The sequence below is a fragment of the Gordionus sp. m RMFG-2023 genome, chromosome 1 (assembly GCF_954871325.1).
Source record: "Gordionus sp. m RMFG-2023 chromosome 1, tfGorSpeb1-WG-v2, whole genome shotgun sequence".
NCBI lineage: Eukaryota > Metazoa > Nematomorpha > Gordioida > Chordodea > Parachordodidae > Gordionus > Gordionus sp. m RMFG-2023.
Window position 1 is genome coordinate 92,350,829 of NC_088775.1, and position 20,537 is coordinate 92,371,365.

At 29.1% G+C, this 20,537-nt stretch overlaps 1 protein-coding gene across 1 annotated transcript; it reads left to right on the top strand.

Moving 5' to 3' along the window:
* The first annotated feature begins 14,301 nt into the window (after window positions 1-14,301).
* On the top strand, window positions 14,302-20,480 carry LOC135930948 (uncharacterized). The gene is made up of 5 exons (XM_065467751.1): window positions 14,302-14,377; window positions 14,435-14,589; window positions 17,718-17,897; window positions 18,437-18,660; window positions 20,414-20,480. The coding sequence occupies exons 1-5, from the start codon at window positions 14,302-14,304 to the stop codon at window positions 20,478-20,480; spliced, it is 702 nt and encodes a 233-aa protein (XP_065323823.1).
* Window positions 20,481-20,537: the final 57 nt, after the last annotated feature.

A 20,537-nucleotide genomic window follows, 5' to 3' on the forward strand; every position in this document is an offset into this window, starting at 1 on the left:
TCGATGAGTACGATTGTTATCGTCATTATCAATTATGACTCTTTAAAATAGGTAATCCATCATGAAGAGGGATATCAAATATTTTCCAAATTATTGTGCTTGATGTGATTCAATTAGGGAAATGTGATTTGACTTGGTAGGGGGGTAAGGCGTTTGTAAGCGAAAAGTTTTCTAAATTGTCCCATAATTTTATACTTGTTGTAGTCGGTGGTTTACGTCAGCCATGTGTAGCATTGTTAAACGACTCGTTTTTTGAGGATTTTTAAAAACAGCTCTAACAAATATTTCGCGAACCTGAAGATTTTTCTCATAGCTTATACAAAAGGTTAGGGCATTTATCAGCTAAATCTAGAGGGCTTGAAAAATATATTTTCTAATTAAAATATTTAGTTTGCCGTTTAACAACATTAGAAGAAAAAAAAGAGTTTGGTTAGAAAATTTTAGCGCGTAAACTTTTAGCCGGTAGGGCCCCTTTTTCCGCGCTAGGAATATGTCTGATGAAGTTGTCGATCGCTTTGCTCGTGGTTGAGTGTTATTAGGTTGAACTATCGGGAATGGTTTGTGGGCATCTTTTAACAGCTGGTGGTCCAATGTGGGCATCTTTTAACAGCTGGTGGTCCAATGTGGGCATCTTTTAACAGCTGGTGGTCCAATGTATGTTTAAAGGTTATGCGGTTACTTGGAAACCCGATAAACAATGAGGACATACAAAGGCCATCTTTTTAAAATAAGGAGGAGGAAACAAATGGGTTTTTTTTTAAATAATAGTAATGGTAAATTTAAAAAAGATATTTTTACGATTGTTTATAATTATACCTAAATACCTCATAAAAAAATATATTTTTTTCTAAAATTGTTTTTTTAAATAACTAATATTTTGCGTATAAAATTAATATAATATTTTTCAAATTATTTTCAATTAATTTATTTATTATTCATACCTATATAAAACTATTAAAAAAAAAATTTTTTTTAGTTATTTATCTCAACATACATAATTTCAATTCAAATTACTATATTTTTTTAAAAAAAAATCTTCTATTATTATGCACAAAGATTTCTTATGCAGCATATTCTTAAGCTGTATTGCTATCGTGGGTTTGAAGGCCCAATCTTTAATCGGTAAATATCTTATATTATTAATTATATTTTGAATTTTTTTTCTTCTTTGAATGCCAACTCATTTAAAAGATTTTGAACCAAATTGCGAGAATATCAGAATGCGAGGCGAACCAATTTACGGTGCAAGAAGTTTCGCGATAGGCTTAGCGGAAGATAAGAACGTGACCTACGATTTAAGAGTAGATTTTACCATTCCTAAAGTGTTGATGGCTAACATTTCGACCTTGCGTTACACTTGTACTCTATATCGTTTTAAAGGTAAGGATATTATTCTCGAAAAATTCAACTCTCCCTACATGCTCAAGGTGGATTATTATAAATAAAAAACACTTAATCAGTTTTTTATAATAATTTTTTTTTTAAATTGAAAGTATATAGAAACGGAACAGATTAGTTTATAAAAACTTGGAAAAAAACAAAACTTATATGGTGGAACTTTTTTCCAGTTTTCGTAATAATTCATACGAGCCAGATTATTCATCTCATCAAATATTCAAATGTAATAGTAAAACATTTATTTAATTTCATATAAAGTATATATATAAATATATTTCACTTGTATATAGTCACATGATGATTAGTTTTGACGGGACCCGATTTGAGTCTATTCGGTCAAAAAAACGGCCAAATTCTCGGGTAGTTTTGTTAAAACGACCCGTTTCTCGATATTTCAATACCATTTACCAGAGTTGTTAAAGGATCTAGTTACAAGTATCTAGATCCTTTATCTAGATATAAAAATGTGATATCTGTATCCAGATAGATTTTTGATTAAAATATCTCTATCTAGATATTATTTTAGACGATGTATCTGTATCTAGATCCATTTAAAAAGTATCTTTTAACAACTCTGCTATTTACGCAAGCCTGAAGATCTTTATTTGTAGAAAGGAACAAAGGTTCGAACATCTACGAGCTAAATTTCTAGAACCTAGGCGATAATTTTTAGGCTAAAATATTGAGTTAAGCCCGTGCCATTTAACAACAACTCAAATAGGGCTATTTAACAAAAATAGTGATAAACCTTTAAAAAAAAATGTAAGGTCTTTTATACCCGTGCTAATCAAGAGATGGAAATATTTTTCGAGAATAATAGATATTAATATGATCTTGAGGAAGGAACAACACCACGTGACTGATAAAGTTATTAATATACTCAGTCAAACTTCCTATACGTGTAATTTGCAGAGTGTAATATTTCAGCCAATCAGTGTAATTTCTCAGTTTTATTTGAATTTATAAAAATAGGTAAAAAAAATAACCCAAAAAAGGTTGATGGATTAATTTGTTCCAAAAATTATAAGATAGACTTGCCATAATCTAGAATACACTTTCTCTAAATATCAGATCTTTGAATTTAAAAAAATGCGCTTCAAGGTAATCATTTATTTGAAGAAATTTTTTTAATTGTGCACCTAGAAAAATCTCACTCAGTATATTCCCAAGTAATCTGTGTCGTTCTACATGGGACTTATACTCTTTCTAGCTTCTTCAAGGCTGACGCTTCTTAATTATAGTTGGGTAATGATGGTTTAATGTCCTTTAATTCGGTTCAATCTTCAAGGGCCCTGTCGGTCAAAATCTTTTAACATTGAAGAGTTTTAATTTTATATTAGTCATTTTAAGAAAAACTCCGAGGCTAAAAGTGATAGTTTTCTGCTAAGAATGGGGGTTTGGCAGATTTTCTAGCCCGTTAGAAATTGGCTTAAAAGGCTAAAAAAAATAAAGTAATCACCCAAATAATAGTTTAAACTCGAACCAATTTCTCGCGCAATATAGTTATCCGCTATTAGACAATGGCTTTGGATATCTCGGGATAATGACGCGAAATCGCTTCATATGAGCCGAATTTTAAAAAAAACGGCGTAAAATAGAAAGAAAAAACATTTTTATTGAAACTTTGAGACGGAAGTTGAAAGTTTTCTTGAATAAATTAATAACCATTGTAAAAATAAAATAAAATTGATATATATATATACCTAAAATAAAAAATAAATCGTAATCTTCGTTTGCTCCACCGAGAAAATTGCGAATTAATATCAATAATTACATAAATTTAACACTAGGAGAAAAAAAAGAGACAAAGGTTTTTTTTTAAATATCTCATGTAAGTTTTTTTAAAACGACTAACTTAATATTTTAGCCAGAAAAATATTGCCTTCAGCTTCGAAATTTCGATACTATATGCCTACACCTATGTTCCTTCTACGATCAAAATCTTCAGACTTGATTAATAGAATTCAGGATGAAATACTGAAGTTAGGCCTTTACGAGCCGTTTAGCAACACTAATTTTCCTGTATGTGAATAATTTCTGACTTTTTCCATTTAATAATACCTATACGATTTAATATTTAATTTGTTAAATACAAGTAATAATGTTTATTAATGGATTTTATATTGTAGAAGACTATATTATATTATATTTAATATTAAATTTGATGTTTTGAAGAGTTTATACAATGATTTTTATTTTAATAATAAATTGATGTTAATTTTGTATATATACTTAAAATGATCATGATTACTTTCACCTTTTGTTTTTTTTGATCTTAGTTGAAAATAAAATCATCATTCTTCCTTAATTATTCAATACAATCGCTCACAATTTATTCTATTCAATTATCCACAATTTCTCTTTCATTATAATTTACTCGCAGTAAATAGGCAAAGTTCATATAAAAACTCTGAATATTTTTTTACTTTTAAAGACCAGAATTATTGCTCAATATTTAATCTCTCTATTTGCAAAAAACCTGCCACCGCCAGAATATTAAAATTAAAATGTAAATTTAATTTTAAAACATTCTAATTTAATTTTGGCACAAGTTATATTTTTTATTAATATTTGAAAAATTTACTAATTTCCTTATGTTTTTTTAAAGATATGAAATTATTTGATTTTAGATGATTAAAAAGTAAAAAAAACTAAATAAATAAGATGCAGGTTCAATCAATCACATTGTGCTAATTTGATTATTTAATTATAAAATTGCTATGATGGTTTGAAATTAGTGTTGTTAAACAACTAGTTTTGAGTCGCTTTTGGAATTGCTAAAGTCTCCAGAATTTTGCTACTAGACTGTCTAGACTTTTGTACCATCTATGAAACAAAATCTTCAGGATCGCGTAATATTTTTCTAGATAAAATGCTGAGTTAGCCGTTTATAGCAGCTTAACAACACTAGTTTGAGATGATCTGTAATTCATCTGAAACCACTTATATTTTAAAGAAAAGGTTATTATATAAAAGAAAAATTTATATAACTTTTTATCGTTTATAAAACAAAATATCAAATTATCAGCAGTTTTTTTTTTTATTTTCTTTGTTTTTTTTATACCTTGAAAGGGTCAACGAATTCATTTTACTGGTGGATTAAATTATTATTTTTAAATGTACACATTTTATTATTATAATAATAATATAATAAAATTTATTGATATATATATATAATTTATTAATATCTTCTGAAAATTATATACTTATAAAATGATATATTGTTATCTTACACGTAATTCTTATGAGAATTAATTTAAATACTTTATTTAGGAATTGGCACAACTGTTATGGAGAGGGGGGTGGGAATTCGAATAAGAAATAGTTATGAACATTAAATATTATAGTCGTTTTTTTATGATAAAATATAAACCTCTATTTTGTGCGTTTTCTCTTGCTGATAGTCTAATTATTTTAACGAAGACTTTATTTTTGGGGAAATGTTAGAAACTTTGCCAGAACATTTTCTCCTAAAAGTCTTTATATACCTCATTTCAGCTCATGTCAAGGCTATTTCGGCGAGCGCCTATTTGAAATCAAACTGCGCTGGAAAAAATTAGGGCCACGCCAATGACGCCAGGGAATATTGAGGGATAGAAATAAGGAAGATCTGATGCCAATACTATCAAATTATGATGGGAGAAAATATTGAGCAGAAGCAATTTTTCCTATCTCAAGATTTAGAATTTCCTTGATTCCAGTTTCATGTAGAAAAAACAGGGAAGTAATCATAAGTGCATAAAGAATGGGTGATGGTTTTTAAAAAAAAGTTTTTCAAAGCTGAAAAAAACGATTCATGATCATGAGAAGAAAGTGGGAGTAAATTACTTAATTTTCAAAGAGTCGAGTTGAATGGAATGAAGAAAAGTGGTAAGATTTTCATCTTTAACCGGAGATTCTAAGTAGTGTAGTTAAACTGCCTAATTTTAGTCAATTATAAAACAACGTAGCCATAAAAATATTCCAATTAATCTTCAAGTTGAAACTCAACTATAAGGCTTAATTCAATTTTTTTTAGCTTGACCAAAGCTACGATTGAAATGGTCATAGTTAGGTAATTCAACAACACTAACTCTAAGTGTGCTGGTTAAAATTAATGATCTTAAAATTGTGTCTGTTAGGCTCTGGTCCAGTGTTTTCCTTGATAAAAGAATGGTAAAAAATTTTTTTTGTGAGGCAATGAGCAATGCACCAAAAAAATGTGGGAGACGCATAATTTGAAACATCCGGGCTTCTAAAATCGCAGAAGTTATGTTAGTATAGTTAGGATGATTGAATTTCTGTGCGACATATTTACTGGACCGGAGAAGTAATGTCCCGTAGAAATTTAATATTAAAATATATCACCTTTTTTTTTTATTAATAAATATTATAGGGAAGTAGCAAAAAATAGTATTATTTTTAAAATTTAATCGTTTTCAATTATAAGAGTATCCAATATATGTATACTGTATAATATAATTATCAGAGAACTGCTGATGTACCATTTGTAAAAAAAAATCGGGCCCGGCCCGGATTTTTTTTTAAATTCAGGCTCGGCCCGAATACCCGACCCGGGTTTAGGGCCGGACCTGCGAGTCTCCGATAATTATCGTTCGCTGAATAAATTTAAAGTTAAATATTTTTATATTATAATTATATTTTTTTTATTGATATTATTAGATCGAAATTCACGAAAAGGAATAGAAACAAGTATTATATACAATATAAATCACATTTTCAAAATTTTTCGCTATTTATCAATTATTCGATCAATAATATTAAGCTCATTGAAATTAATGAAAGTTCACCGTTCAGCCTTTGGTTCTTAGCGGACCGGAACAATGCATTTGAACCGGACTAGACCAAGGTCTTTAAAAAAATATATCCAGATCGGGGTTCTAAAAGACCGGTTCAAGATAAATAATTTTTGTTTAGTTTTTTTTAAAAATATTTTATGTTTTTTATTTTATTTTATTTAATTCTTTGTTAATAAGGTCTATAAGTAAAATGCTTCTTTGAAAAAAAACTTATAGCTTTCATATTGAAAAATTAAAAAATTTAAAATAACTCCTCTTAAACAGAAAATAATAATGAAATAAAAATATACAAACCTAAATAACGACCGGTCTGGACCGTAAAAATAAGAAGACAGGTACATGCTGTATCGGTTCTGTCAATTAGTCCCGTCTCTGTCTATGACTGATAGGACCAGACCATTGAGCTTTACTATTTGAATCCCCTATGCCTGGATCATCGAAATAAATTATATAGTTTTTCTTAAAGTGGCCCTCTACTAAGAAAAAATATATTGAACTGCACCTTTTTAATATACATAATTACATGTTTATATTTAAAAAAAAGTTAAATCCAAGGTTTATTCAAAGATTGATAAAGCCTGTGTGGTTGATTTGGGTGAAGGCAAATTGAATATATGGGTATCTTGGAAATCTATTCATTCCAAAAAAAATATTATCGGTTTCTTCATTGAATTGGTACCTACGCGTAGGGACATGTCAAATCATAGTCAGGAATACACTGCTAAAGTAAATAACAAAAATATGTATAATTATAACCATAGATCCTCAACTAGAAGTCACGATATAATATGATAAATAATATTTTTACCCCTCAAAATCATGTAGGTTCTCCTCCTTGATATTCCAATTTAATCTTTAATGTTCGGTCTTAACCCCCTAAACTTTCCATGGCATATAAATATGTTTTGGCTATTCTAATGGAACAACAATTTCTGTAATATTATTATTATTTTTATATATTATATAGTCAAACGAGAATTCTTATATGTTTGGTAATGTGAAATCACAGCTCGAATACAGAATATCCCTCTACCCCTTTTCCGATAGTTCAAATGATATAATGGATGTGTATTCTCACTTGTATCATACTGTCTTCATAACTGTTCCAAAATATTTTAAAAAAATATACTAAAGATTTTAAAAAAAATTGTATAACAATTGTAATAATATATATATCCAAGTAAGTTTTATTTTTATTGTATGATGGGATCATAAGGGTACTTCTAGTTAATTCATAAAATTGGTATTATCAATCATTATAAATAAATGATTTTCGGTATTATTGAAAGCTGATAATTTGAGAGATCTATATATATAATAGCCGTATTCAAGAAATGAACGTTTTCCTATCTTTATAACGTTAATTTATTTTGGTATCAACTTTCATATCTTCATAACGTTAATTTTTATTTTTTCTATCAACTTTCCTATCTTCTTAATGTTAAATAAATCGAGGGCTTTTATTATCTTGGTAATGTTAAATATTTTTTTAAATTTTTTTTTCTTGCTCGGGGATTCGAACTCGTGCCCTAATTTCAAAGGCAAACGTTCTTACCGTTCAGCCCCTTTAAACTTTATATTTTGTTATAAAAATCTTTATTTATATTTGATTTTTTAAAATTAACTACAAATTTAATTAGTATTTTAAATGGCAATAAAAAATTTCTTCAATAGTTATATTAAATACTTAATACGAATGTATTACATATCTATATGTGAAATTATAATAAATTTTAGTATATAATTAAAAATTATATTATTAAGAAAGCATTTTAGAAATTTAATAAACATTTTAAATGGCAATAAAACATCGTTATATTAAATACTTAATACAAGTATATATCTTACAAATTATATTATTAAACAGACACTACAAATTTAGTTCAAATACTTAATTTTCCTATAACTTAAGTAATTTATTTATGTTTTTGGCTACGGTTTGGATCTTCATTTTTTAAATAAAACATTAATAGCCATTTTTGGGATTTTTACTGGTAACAAAATTGAGAACATCCCTTTTATTGGCTATTTATCGTTTAGCGATTTAGAACCGATACCGGCACGCGGCGTTAATTCCGCGCTTATAGTATATGCTTGTAAATTATTATAAATATTTTTTTCACATTTTTGTCTCTTTTTCCTATATTTCTACCTCCTTTTATTCATTCTTTGCTCATCTCTTTGCTCCCCGAAAACCCATCTCCCACCTTCACGGGGTGGGGAGAGAACATCAATGATGACTAACTGGAGCTCTGGTGTTATTAGTTATTATTATGCCCTTCGAGAAAGGCGTGTAATATTTTTCCCTAATATTTAAATCAGAAATTAAGAATATTTTATGAGGTATGATTTACAAATTTACCTCTTTTTCTACTAAATTTTAATATAATATAAGGTACAATTTTAATATCCAATATTTAAGAACATTAATTCCCGTCATTCTTGACGGGCTATCAACTAGTAATATTTATAATGCTCTAGAGAAATGTGTTTTATTATATCGTTATGGTCGAATATTAATTTATTCCTATAATAAAATGTAAGAGTATCAGTCTATAGCAATTTTCCAAAGAATGCTAAATTTTATTAAAATGCAAAATATTTTAAAATATCAACGGATAAATCATTATTTATCAACACCACTCATAAGTCAAAATCATAATAAAAAAATAATTAAAGTAAGGATATTTGATATTTTATAACTTTCTTTCTTTCTTTCTTTCTTTCTTTCTTTCTTTCTTTCTTCTTTTTTTTTATCAAATAAAATTAAGATTAAATGTATTGAAAAATATACTTTTTAATGGATAAAAATTTTTTTAAACATTGAAAAACATTGTAATAAAGAATAAGATAACCACTTAAACTTAAGATAAGACTTATAAAAAACATTTTGAGAATAACTCGCTGTTTAAATATTTAATTGTAGCTTAAGGTACATATTCATAACCACAATCTACCTCAGCCATTTTTCAAACCGAGATTTCGAAGAAAAAAATATTCAGATCTACAGACTAAATTCATTCCAATAGCTATATTTACCTTAGAGACTTTAAATAAGAAGAATTTTTTTATATAAGAAACTAGGAAAATATATATAACAACATGAGGAACTTAAATGAATGGTTTTAACAGCAGTAAACATGTATTAGGTATTTAGTTAGTTATTGCCATATTTTATATTTATCTTTTCCATTTTTTTTATAATGGAAATACACTATAAGATAACAATATTTAAATGTTAATCCTCAAGAAATGTATTTATATTATATTCTAAAAAAAAAAGAAATATAATTGAAGTTAAATTTTAATATATGAATATGATAATAGAAAGTCATATTTTACAAAAAAATTTTATCATATATTTCATATTATTTTCTGATCTGCCTCAAAAATCGACATTTTCTCGCTGCCTCATAATCAAAATGTCCACTTGGTCTCATGATTAGTCCGATTCTGAAGAGCAATCTTGGTATATTCCTCTACCTCCATAAAATCCTTGATTATATTATGACTCAAGCTTCTTAAATGTGATTCATCTCTATTTTTGGATCTGAAGGGGGGGGGGGAAATATAATTTGTTCTACAGCCCCCCCCACCCCCACTTACTATGCGCCTGCTTTTAGGACTTCAATTTCAAAATCTTGAAAAAATTCCTTAAATATTTGATCCCTGGCAAACAAAAAATTTTGTGATGCTCTTTACTGACAGTATTTGTCATCTGTATGCTAATTTTTTTGCTTAATTAATCTTTAATTCGCTTTTAAATGTGTAATTACAATGATAACACCATCTTTCATTTATAATATTGTAATTTTGGAACATCTTTATTCTGAATGTAATTTTGCTTAAGTAATAATTTATGTTTTTCCTTTTTAAAATTGTTTCCTTTGATGGACTTCTTTAAATTTCATTTCAATACATATATTATAAATTAAAATTATATTTTGAAAAAATATCCTCCAAATTTATAATTGTTTAATTTATTCTACTGACAGCCTCGGACTTGCAATTAATCAAATCAAAACTGAGTACTGCGATATTAATACAATACCCCAAAACGTTTTTGGGTTTAAGCAGTTCCCCTTGAAAAATCTATCGCATTTGGGCTCTCCCATTGGTGATGAGTCAGTGAATTCTTTTTTTAGCGATATGGACGATATCTTTGAAAATTTAAAACCCATTCTTCCTTGTCTTTCAACTCACAAGGCCTTTTTTAATTCGAAATTTCTTCAACATCCCTAAAATCCTTAATGCCCTACGATCGAGCCGATTATTTTTAGATAGGGAACATTTAGTGAGATTCGAAACCAAAATAAAAGTCATCTTTAGCGACTGCTTATATATCTTGGCATCAAGCCACACTTCTTTCCAAACATAGCGGCCTTGGTATAAGATCCCCATTGTCGATCTCAATATGTGCATTCGTTGCTAGTCACCTTCAGGCACATATATTAATTGACCAACATCTGTCGGTTCACGATCCTTTTTTGAATACAGCTATAAGCCCTATTTCAGATCTCTGTAAAGCAGAAGGATTGGAATTAACCACTTGTGAAAAACTCCGTTTAATACCTTATTTCGAGTATCTCACCATTGGCTAGATCAACATTTATTGAACTTATCAAAGATCAAGGATATGAATTTTTAGACGATATTCCATCTACCAATCTCAAACTCGAATTGGACAACAATGAGCTCAGCTATGCTCTATGTATCAGGCTCAACATTACCTTTTCATTACCATATTAATGCAGCAAATGTCATACGGATGATAACAATATGGCGCTGCATCCTTTACATTGCAATTATAATCCCGGTCGGCAAACTCGACACTTGAAATGCAATCAAATCATATCTCTTGCACTTAGGTCAGCTGGTTTTCCTACCACAATGGAGTCTTCATTTTCCGATAGTAGGCGTCCTGATGGGGTCACAAGTATCCCATGGTCTCAAGAAAAGTTTCTAACATGGGATTTCTCTTGTCTGGACACTAATTCCCCCTCTAATTTTAACAAGGACGCTCTGAACAGAGCTCAAAATTGTAAAATCGGAATACAGCGCTGATTCCTCAAATTAAATATTCATACCCATCATTTGCTTAAGCCTAACTACATATGGTGATTTGGCTAAAAACATTTTTAAAGACCTTGGCCGCCTAATCAGAAAAAATTATGGGGGGCCTCGCGAAGTTTTTCACTTAAGGCAGAGGATCGCAATAGCCATTCTTAAGGCTAATTAGGTTTGTTTATTAATTCGATCTCTCCTGATGATTAGGTGAAGGAGGTTTTGAATAATTTTGCTGCTTTCGCTTTAATTTATTTTGTATTTTACATTATTTTATGATTTATGCCTCAATATTGTCCTTTTGTTATTATGATTTTTTTCTTTCATAATCATTTACTAATATTTCTATAACATAGCTTATTAATATAAATACCCAAGATAATAAAAAATAAATAAAAAAATATAATATTCTTTATACTGCCAGTCATTCCCTGGAGAAATATCTGCTCTAAAAACGCGCGATTTTGATATTTAAAAATTTTTAGAAATTTTATGTTATGGCTAATTTAACTAGTTCAATATTTAAATTGCAAGGACTTATTCATGATCTAAAGAAGTTATCTACATCTGGGGCTAATTTTAAACATAAATTATGGAAAGACTTTTTAAAGTAATATAAAAATATCAGATAAATTTTTATGTTCTTTTTAAAGTTTTATTCAAAAAAACATTAATCTTGACCTCATTAAAGCAGAAATGCAGTATTGTGGAGATACAATTATTATTACTGGTATAAAATGTCTTAATGACACATCAACTTCAATGCAATGTAGAGAAAACATACTTGACACTTTTATTTTAATATTTAATAACATATCATATGGTATATTGAATTATTATGACTATATATCAGAATTGCTTATAGATTTAGAAGCATCTAAAAATCTTGTCATATACATTGCATCTTATTTTGAAGCTCAAAATTATGAATTTGAATATTTGATCAAAATTTTATATATATTACAATTGCCAAATTTTTCATTGGTTAATAAATAATTAATCTTCAAACTAAATGAATTATTAAATTGTAGAAACATTCAACCTCCCATATAAATGTTATAATCAATGCATTCCAAACTATCTTGATTAAGTCAAAAAATATGAAATCTAGTGATAACACTGATATAAGTTTGAATATAATAAACATTTTGGAAAAGTAAAATATTATTTTTAAAAATTTTATTTATCACATAACAAATAAAAATTAATGAATAATTTAATAAAATTATTTTGAATATACTATAGAATTATCAATCAATTAACTAATGATATGTCTAATGATTACCACAAATGGTTGAGAATATTATATGGGATGCTGTTTCATCGAGAATCTACCATAAGACAGTGTAGTCTATCAGCCCTAGAATCCAACATGCCAGTCATCATTTTACTGATAAAGAATGCTGATAATGACAATAATATAGATCATGAAAATTTACCATCATCCAAACTAACAAAAAAATTGGTTGTGATCAATGATATTAAATTAGTAAAATAAAATAATATATATTAATTTTTAATAGGTGTCCCTTTAAAGGGACCTGGAACAAAGGCATTTTTTATGTTTATTTTTCATTCCCATTTTCACCAAATAAAAATGTTTCATTCCATGTTTTAGAATCTTCCAGAACATATTCCTTGAAAAAAAAATATAATTTTATTTGTTACAACTTATCTAAATTTAAACAATATTTCTCCATTGGTTTGAAATATTTAATATATGTAATAAGCAGTTTTAAAAAAAAATACTCTAATGGATACCGATATATCATTTTAAAATTAATGTTAGATATGGATATATCTATAAAAACATATACTATACACTATTACAAATGTATATCTTTAGACGTCAGGGGTTTGCCATTGTTTTAAACAGAACCTTTATTATAAGAGCATTATAATTGGGTGTTTAAGCCTAGAAAAATCAGCTAGCTAAAAATTTAACCGTAAACTACAATGTTGATCTCGGGGTTTTTCTTAAAAATATAGTAGCTTAGATTTGAAAGAATCTATTATGAATAAAAATGCCTTAACGTTTATGGATTTTGTAGATTGAGCCGATATTTAGCCATTATCCAACTATAAAGAGCATAAAACAAATAAACCACATTTTTATCGATTATTTTCATTCAATTTGAACATCATATAAAAAAAATGTCAAAACCCATATTTTTATTGTTCTTTTACACAAATTCTCATTTTAAAATGAGTATTTATATATTAAAAAATTTTTTTACATTAAACTTATAATTTATTCATTAAAAGTCAGCAGACTATCTATAAAATTATTTTAAAATTTTCTGAATATATTTATTTGTTAATTTTTTTGTGCATCGTATTGTTTTTAATCATTAATGGGGGTTTCATGGTTAAGCAAAGATTTATATATTTTTTTTATATGAGAAAGACTATCCAATATTTGGTCATTGATCAGAGTTACTGAAAGATTAGTTGGGCCCAACTAACCCCATATTTGAGTTGCCCCACCTGATTTATAAAAATTTTAGGCAAAAAACTACATTTGCCTAATTATCAGCCTTAAAACTTTGACCCAGCTCAACCCTTAGGAATTTTTTGAACAATTTGCCCAATCCCAGTCTATACTGCATGTAAAAATCTCTATGAATATAAAATAGTGTAAGTGAGGGATTTAGGTCTATTTGTTATAATATTTTTTATGGTTAATCACCAATTTAAATGTTTATCTTGATCTTTGTAACCCATTGTTTTATGTTAATATATTTTTTTTTGTGTATTATAGTTTATCCTACAAAAACTGGATAATTACTTGGCACAGAGTCAAATACACTACATGTTATCTTGCTTAAATGTATTCATGAAAATATTGGACAAGGTGAAGAAAATATAGTTTCATTAATTTTATTTTAATATTTTTAATTTTTTTTAAAAAAAATTTATTTATGAAACAAAAAATAATGTCCAATATTTATTCGTTTCCTTAAATCTGAAGGAATTGGTTGCTAGTTTTACTGTGCTTCAAAAATTTCAGCATTTACTTAAACACTCCTTCTTAAATCTAATGGATCACGAAGCTCTAACACCCAAATTCTATGAATGCTGGATGACCTTCACTCAGATGATGAGTTATAATGAAGGTAATGAATTATACATATATGAGATGGATAATTGTTAACTTTTTATATGAATATCAGAAATGATGAATAAAGCTAAAATGGTGACCTACCTTTGCAAGCCATTTTCGTATACAAATTCCCCCAACGAAAATATCAGCGAATATCGGCCGACAAAAGTTTTAGCGCTGATTTTCCTCTGCGAAAGAATTGATCTAACAACTCTATTCCAAAAAGTTTTTTTTTTTTCATTTTACTATTAATTATTTTTTTTTTAAAAAGAAGGATATTATAAAAGAAAGGAAGAGATAAATAAAGAATGAAAGATTATATAAATGTGATTAAATATGTTTTAGGATGTGCTGTTACTAAAGTGAATCTTATTCATGCCGAAAATTTAAATTATACGCTAAAATTACATTTTAAACAAATTACAAATTCCCACATCATAATAAATTAAAAATTTATACTAAAAATTGTAAAATATACAATGACTTAACAAAAAATAATTTTACAAAATTCTAAAAACATATAATTAACGCGATTATCTCATAATAATTATGACTCAACCAGGACATCTCCCCCTTATCCCCCCTTTTTGGAAAATCCAATAGTTGTTTATACTCCTTCCCTCTCTTACCCATAACTCGGGCACATCATCGGATATTTCCTTGTGACCGCTTCTCGATTCTCTTTTTCTTTTCTACACAAGCGCCGTTCCTTGATGTTGATCATAGCACTCCCTGGGACGATCAGCGCTCCTTCGGACACCATCTTCTGATATGTCCAGCTTTCTCGCATCCATAGCACAGGTTCACATCCTCGGCCGAACTACTCTAATTAGCAAAGACATAGAGCCAGTTAGCGAATGGAAGGCCTTGGCCAAAAGGAAAACCCGAGGCGATAAAAGGACCAACTCACCAGAGATTCATGAGTTACAACAAGGGAAGAGTGGAGGAAGTCCGAGGATGTGAATCTATGCTATGGATAATACTGGACATGTCAGAAGATGGTGTCCGAAGGAATGCTATGATCAACCTTAAGGAACGGCACATGTAAAGAAAAGAAAAAAGGGAATCGAGAATCCGTCTCAAGGAAATATCCAATGGTGTGCCTGAGTTAAGGGTAGGAGAGGAGGAGTACAAGCAACTTTTGGATTCTCCTAAAGTGGGGAAAAGGGGGAGATGACTTAGTTATAGTCATAATTAATTTGAGATAATCGTGTTAATTATATTTTTAGAATTTTGTAAAATTATTTTTTGTTAAGTCATCGTATTTTACAATATTTTAATTATTTTTAGTATAAATTTTTGGCAATATGAAAATTGATTTTATTTTACTTCTTAGTACGTGTATTGTTGTTAAATGGCTAACCCAATATTTTAGTCAAAAAAAATAATATTACGTAATATTCAAGATTTCGGCTTAAATAGATGTCCAAACTTTTCTACCTTCTACATAAGACAATGGCATTATAATAATATCTAGACTGACCCTTGCATTCATTTGTATACACAATCAATGATAAACAGCTGGGGACGCCATTTTGATTACCCGTATCATTATTAAAAAATCATTTTAAAGGGCATTTATTTCCTATGTATGACGCGAGCTTTATTAAAGAATCGCCCGATCGTCGAAATTGATAAGAGGAGCAAGTTATCAATTTAATAGACGTTTATGACATGAGAATAATTTACTATACGTACAGGTTACCAAAATGGCGGGTCCAGCTGATTCGCGACGCCATCAAATGCGTTTATTATTGATGACGTCGATCAGTCTAGGTATCGTATTATCATATGTTATTGATCCAAGATCCCAAAGATTGCGACATAGTTTTGGCGCTAAATGGGTTAGCCGTTTAACAACGCTAACTACGTGAGTGGCGGGAGGGGGTGGGTGCTGGCGGTATGACGTCATTCTCCGTAAATATAATTGCCCATTTTTTCCTTCTTCTTCGATAACGAGAGAAACAAATCATCGTTAATTATTTTTTTTTTCAAAATTTTCTGGTTCTCGTTCTTAGAAAATCTCTCTCTCTTAAAAAATAGGAAAACAAAAAAAAATTTAGAAATTTTGCTTTATTTCTTAGATCTTTCTAGAAAAATTTTTAAAAGCTTAAATATTAAAAATTAACGTTTTTTAAGATGCTATTAGAAGTGTGAGTGAACACTAGTATTTTAAATTAAGTTTTAATTCATATAAATCGCTTTAAAAAAAATGTATGGGAAAAATATCATTTCAAATATTCCCGGATAGTTGTTCCCGTCTGGGAACAACGATGAATATTTCCTCCGTTTTTAGCCAAAATGCAAAAGTTTTTAATTCCTTCAAGTTTTTTTGTAAAAGAAAATAAAAATTTTATAAGTGAATTCTCGATGTTTTTATGGCATCAAAAATCTTTTAAAATCCAAAATTTTTTGCCCCCCCCCCCCAAAAAAAAAAATTTTTTTTGGGGATTTATAATGTGTTAGCATCAATTTAAATCATTTTTTTTGAGCGATTTTTTCTTTTTAAAATTAAAAAAAATTTGGATATTAACCGGAAATGTAATTCCAGCACTGTTTAAAATTCCTATCTTTTGAAGTGTAGCTAATTTCCCCCCCCCCTTTCCTTTAACCTTCGCTTCATTTATAATTTATATTAAATTCAAAAGTTTCGTGGGCGAACTATGATTCTTTCTTTCTTTTTCTTTCTTTCTTCTTTCTTTCTTTCTTTCTTTCTTTCTTTCTTTCTTTCTTTCTTTCTTTCTTTCTTTCTTTCTTTCTTTCTTTCTTTCTTTCTTTCTTTCTTTCTTTCTTTCTTTCTTTCTTTCTTTCTTTCTTTCTTTCTTTCTTTCTTTCTTTCTTTCTTTCTTTCTTTCTTTCTTAAAGAAAGAAATGTGTAATTCAAACATAGAATACTTTTTTCTTATTGGATAAAATCAAATTTTTTTAAAAAAAATTAATTAAAAAGGCGCTCAAAATAAATGATCTAAAGTTGATAAAATAACACATTTTCACGTATCGCACCTGAACTAGCGGAATACTTATATATATTTTTTTTTTTAAAAAAAACGAAAATTCTCACCCTATTACATTGCTTTTAAACCATAACTTTGATTTAATTTGTTATTTTTTATTTTTAGTTAAAATGTAAGGCCTGCAAATTATTTAAAGGAAATCCCACATATTAGGTAAGGAAACGCTTTCCCATCGGTGTAAAAGGAAAGACGGCAAATTAATGCCTTGAAATGATAACTAAGTTAATCATCTCCTTCTCTCCTTTTAATAGCGATTTCCGGACTGGCCAGTTTATCCCTCATGATTTAATTAATTTTTATGAATGTTTATATATAATAAAAAAATATTTTTTTTTATAGCTGGACACCCTTTGGGACAAGGAAAACATTTACAATTTCGCCAACGACAACGTGCTGAATAGCTTGGAAGAATTTTTGAACTGTAGCACAAAATCCAGAGATTTTTCTACCATAATCCGATTGGGCGAGGCTGTAACCCGATGGCTCAACGACAACATATCGACCTTCAATATTCATCAAGTACATCATTTATGCTTATGCATATGAGAAGTTGTTAAATCACACCTGACTTTTGGGCAAATGACTTACCCCCCCCCCCCCCCCCCCAGGTTCTGTCTCAACTTAAAGGACAGGAGAAGAATGAGACAAACTTTTTCTGGATAGAAATTTCCTAGTTGGCTGAAAACAGCTGACTTCGCAACAAGGGTTCTATGTCATTATTTGCCATATCCTGTTCATAGATTTATAATAATTTAAAAGGGTAATATTGTTACGTTAATTTGTGTTCAGAGACAAGAATGATTAAACCTATCCAATCTAGTTAAATTTTTTTTTATAAAATTGGTTAAATAAATGGGGACTACCAAATTGATTGGTCCATGTTGGTAAGGTCTAGGTTGGACTGTTTACTTTCACATTTTAAAAACAAAACAAACACAGAGTTCTGATTGCCTGACATACCTACCTAGGCATAATATTAAACTTAGTTTCATCTCCAAATCAGTTATCAAATTTAGAACAGTTACATTTCCCTAAAAACAAAATCATAACCTTTTAAGATAAATGCTATGTCGGACACGTTCTCCCGCAATTTCTTGAATTTTGCCAAGAACTCTCCGGAAGATTTTTACGCGAACGCCGACAAAATATTGAAAGCCCTTAGCCAATTTTGGAAAATTTGGTTAAAATACCCCGTTTTAAAGCTCCACAGCAAAATTTTGGCCGTTTGGAACGAGACCTTTGGCAAATGCCGATGCTTGACTTACCCCGATCACGATTTCAAGTTTATTACCTAAACCATTATTATACGTATAGAAAATAAAAATATACAGTCACTTCTGCACCCTTCTCCTCTACAAGCTAGTAACGATATTACTTACCTCTTAACAAATTTAATATTACTCCATAAAAAAAGTTAAATCGAAATTACTACTCACATCTCCCAAAATTCGCTTTACTTTAATTTACACCATTCCTAATTTATTCCCAATGACGATAACCACCTCACACTCCCTACCCCTTTCAATTTCAATGACCCATCTTCATCTCGAGTCATAACCCACCCACCTCTCAATCCCCATTGTAGAAGGAACTTTATATGACTAACTGTTTTGGTAGTGTTACGATTTTAACAACCCGATTAAGATTATGCAACACTCGAGATTTTGGCGGATAGAGTTCTAGAAATACTATTTTGGCTAAAATCCCTGGCTGTTTTTAACCAAAATCGATCAGTTTAGCAAACAACCAATCGGGTAGTTTTAAGATGAGGCTAGGGGGGTTAAGATTAAAAGGGTCTTCCGATATGGAGTAGAATTTGTATGATACGCGTAGATGGGGTTTAAATAAAACTACTCTAATCTTTTAATATAAAATTTAACTTATTGTTACCTCAAGAGTTGTGTAGAAATATAACTAATCTGACGGTTAATAATTATTTGGATTTATTACTAATAATCAAAAAATGTACAAATTTGAATGAATCTGCATAATAAGTGCACACAAATTGAAACGTATCAAATGCAGCGTATTTTCAAAACGTAAGTCAAATGCATTTCAAATACATTCGTTTGAATATGAAATTTTTTTAAACGTTTTTTTAAATTTTGATAGTGATAAATAGCATGGATACAAAACATCTTCTAAAAAAAGAAAAATGATTAATAACAATAAAATGATTCAATAATATTTTTTAGCTTATGGGAAATTATGATATTTCAAAAAGATTTGCTAATTAAATATGAGGGCAATTAGACGTTTCATATTGAAAAAAAATAAAAGTTAAGAGAAGAGAAGAGTTCTCTTTCTTTCTTTCTTTCTTTCTTTCTACATAACTGCGCGTTTACGATTATTTTTATATTTGCGTTTTGAAACGTTGCATTCTAACGTTTCAATCTATGCTCTCTTATAACATTTCAATGATCTTATTCAATTAGTGATCTGCATTGGGCCAATTCCGAGCCCAAAATAAAATTATTTGTTCAGGCCCGGCCCGAGTAGCCTGACCAAGCCCAACCCGAAATTATTTTTTTTGATAATTGGCCTGGCCTAAACCTCTTCTGCTGGGGTGGGGATTTGTAGATCTTTAGTGGCAAGATATAGATTTTACTACTTTTGATCTCTAAATTGTGTTTAGGAATCATATCTCTTAGAAGGGGCCCATTTTTCACTCCTTTCACACTTAAATCGCTCTTGGAGTCATTTATGTTTTTTTTAATATTTAAAGTGGATTCCTTGATAATTGTTTGACGTCGACTATAAGAACCCAGTTTTGCCATGGGGAGGGGTGTCTGGTATATCACTCATGATCGTCATTAAAATGGAGCGGAATAGGCAGTTTTTTTTAGACATTATGGTTTTGAATAGGTGGTAATTTAGTTTTCCATTTTTTGGCTAATTTTGATTTAGTACGGGGTAAATTTAGGCTTGGGAAAGGGGATGCTGAAATCCCTGACTTCACCCCAATCATTATAGACAGCAGGTAGATGCTAAAATAATTAAAGTTTATGAAATATTTATTTTCAACAAAAATTCAGAAATTTCCTGATGAAAGAGGCCTGTTTGCACATTAGCCTTCCGGTGGACAAACATGTAAGTCTTTAAAATTTAACGATTTATTGTAACCTAAATAAATCTTATTTTTATATAATAAATATAAAC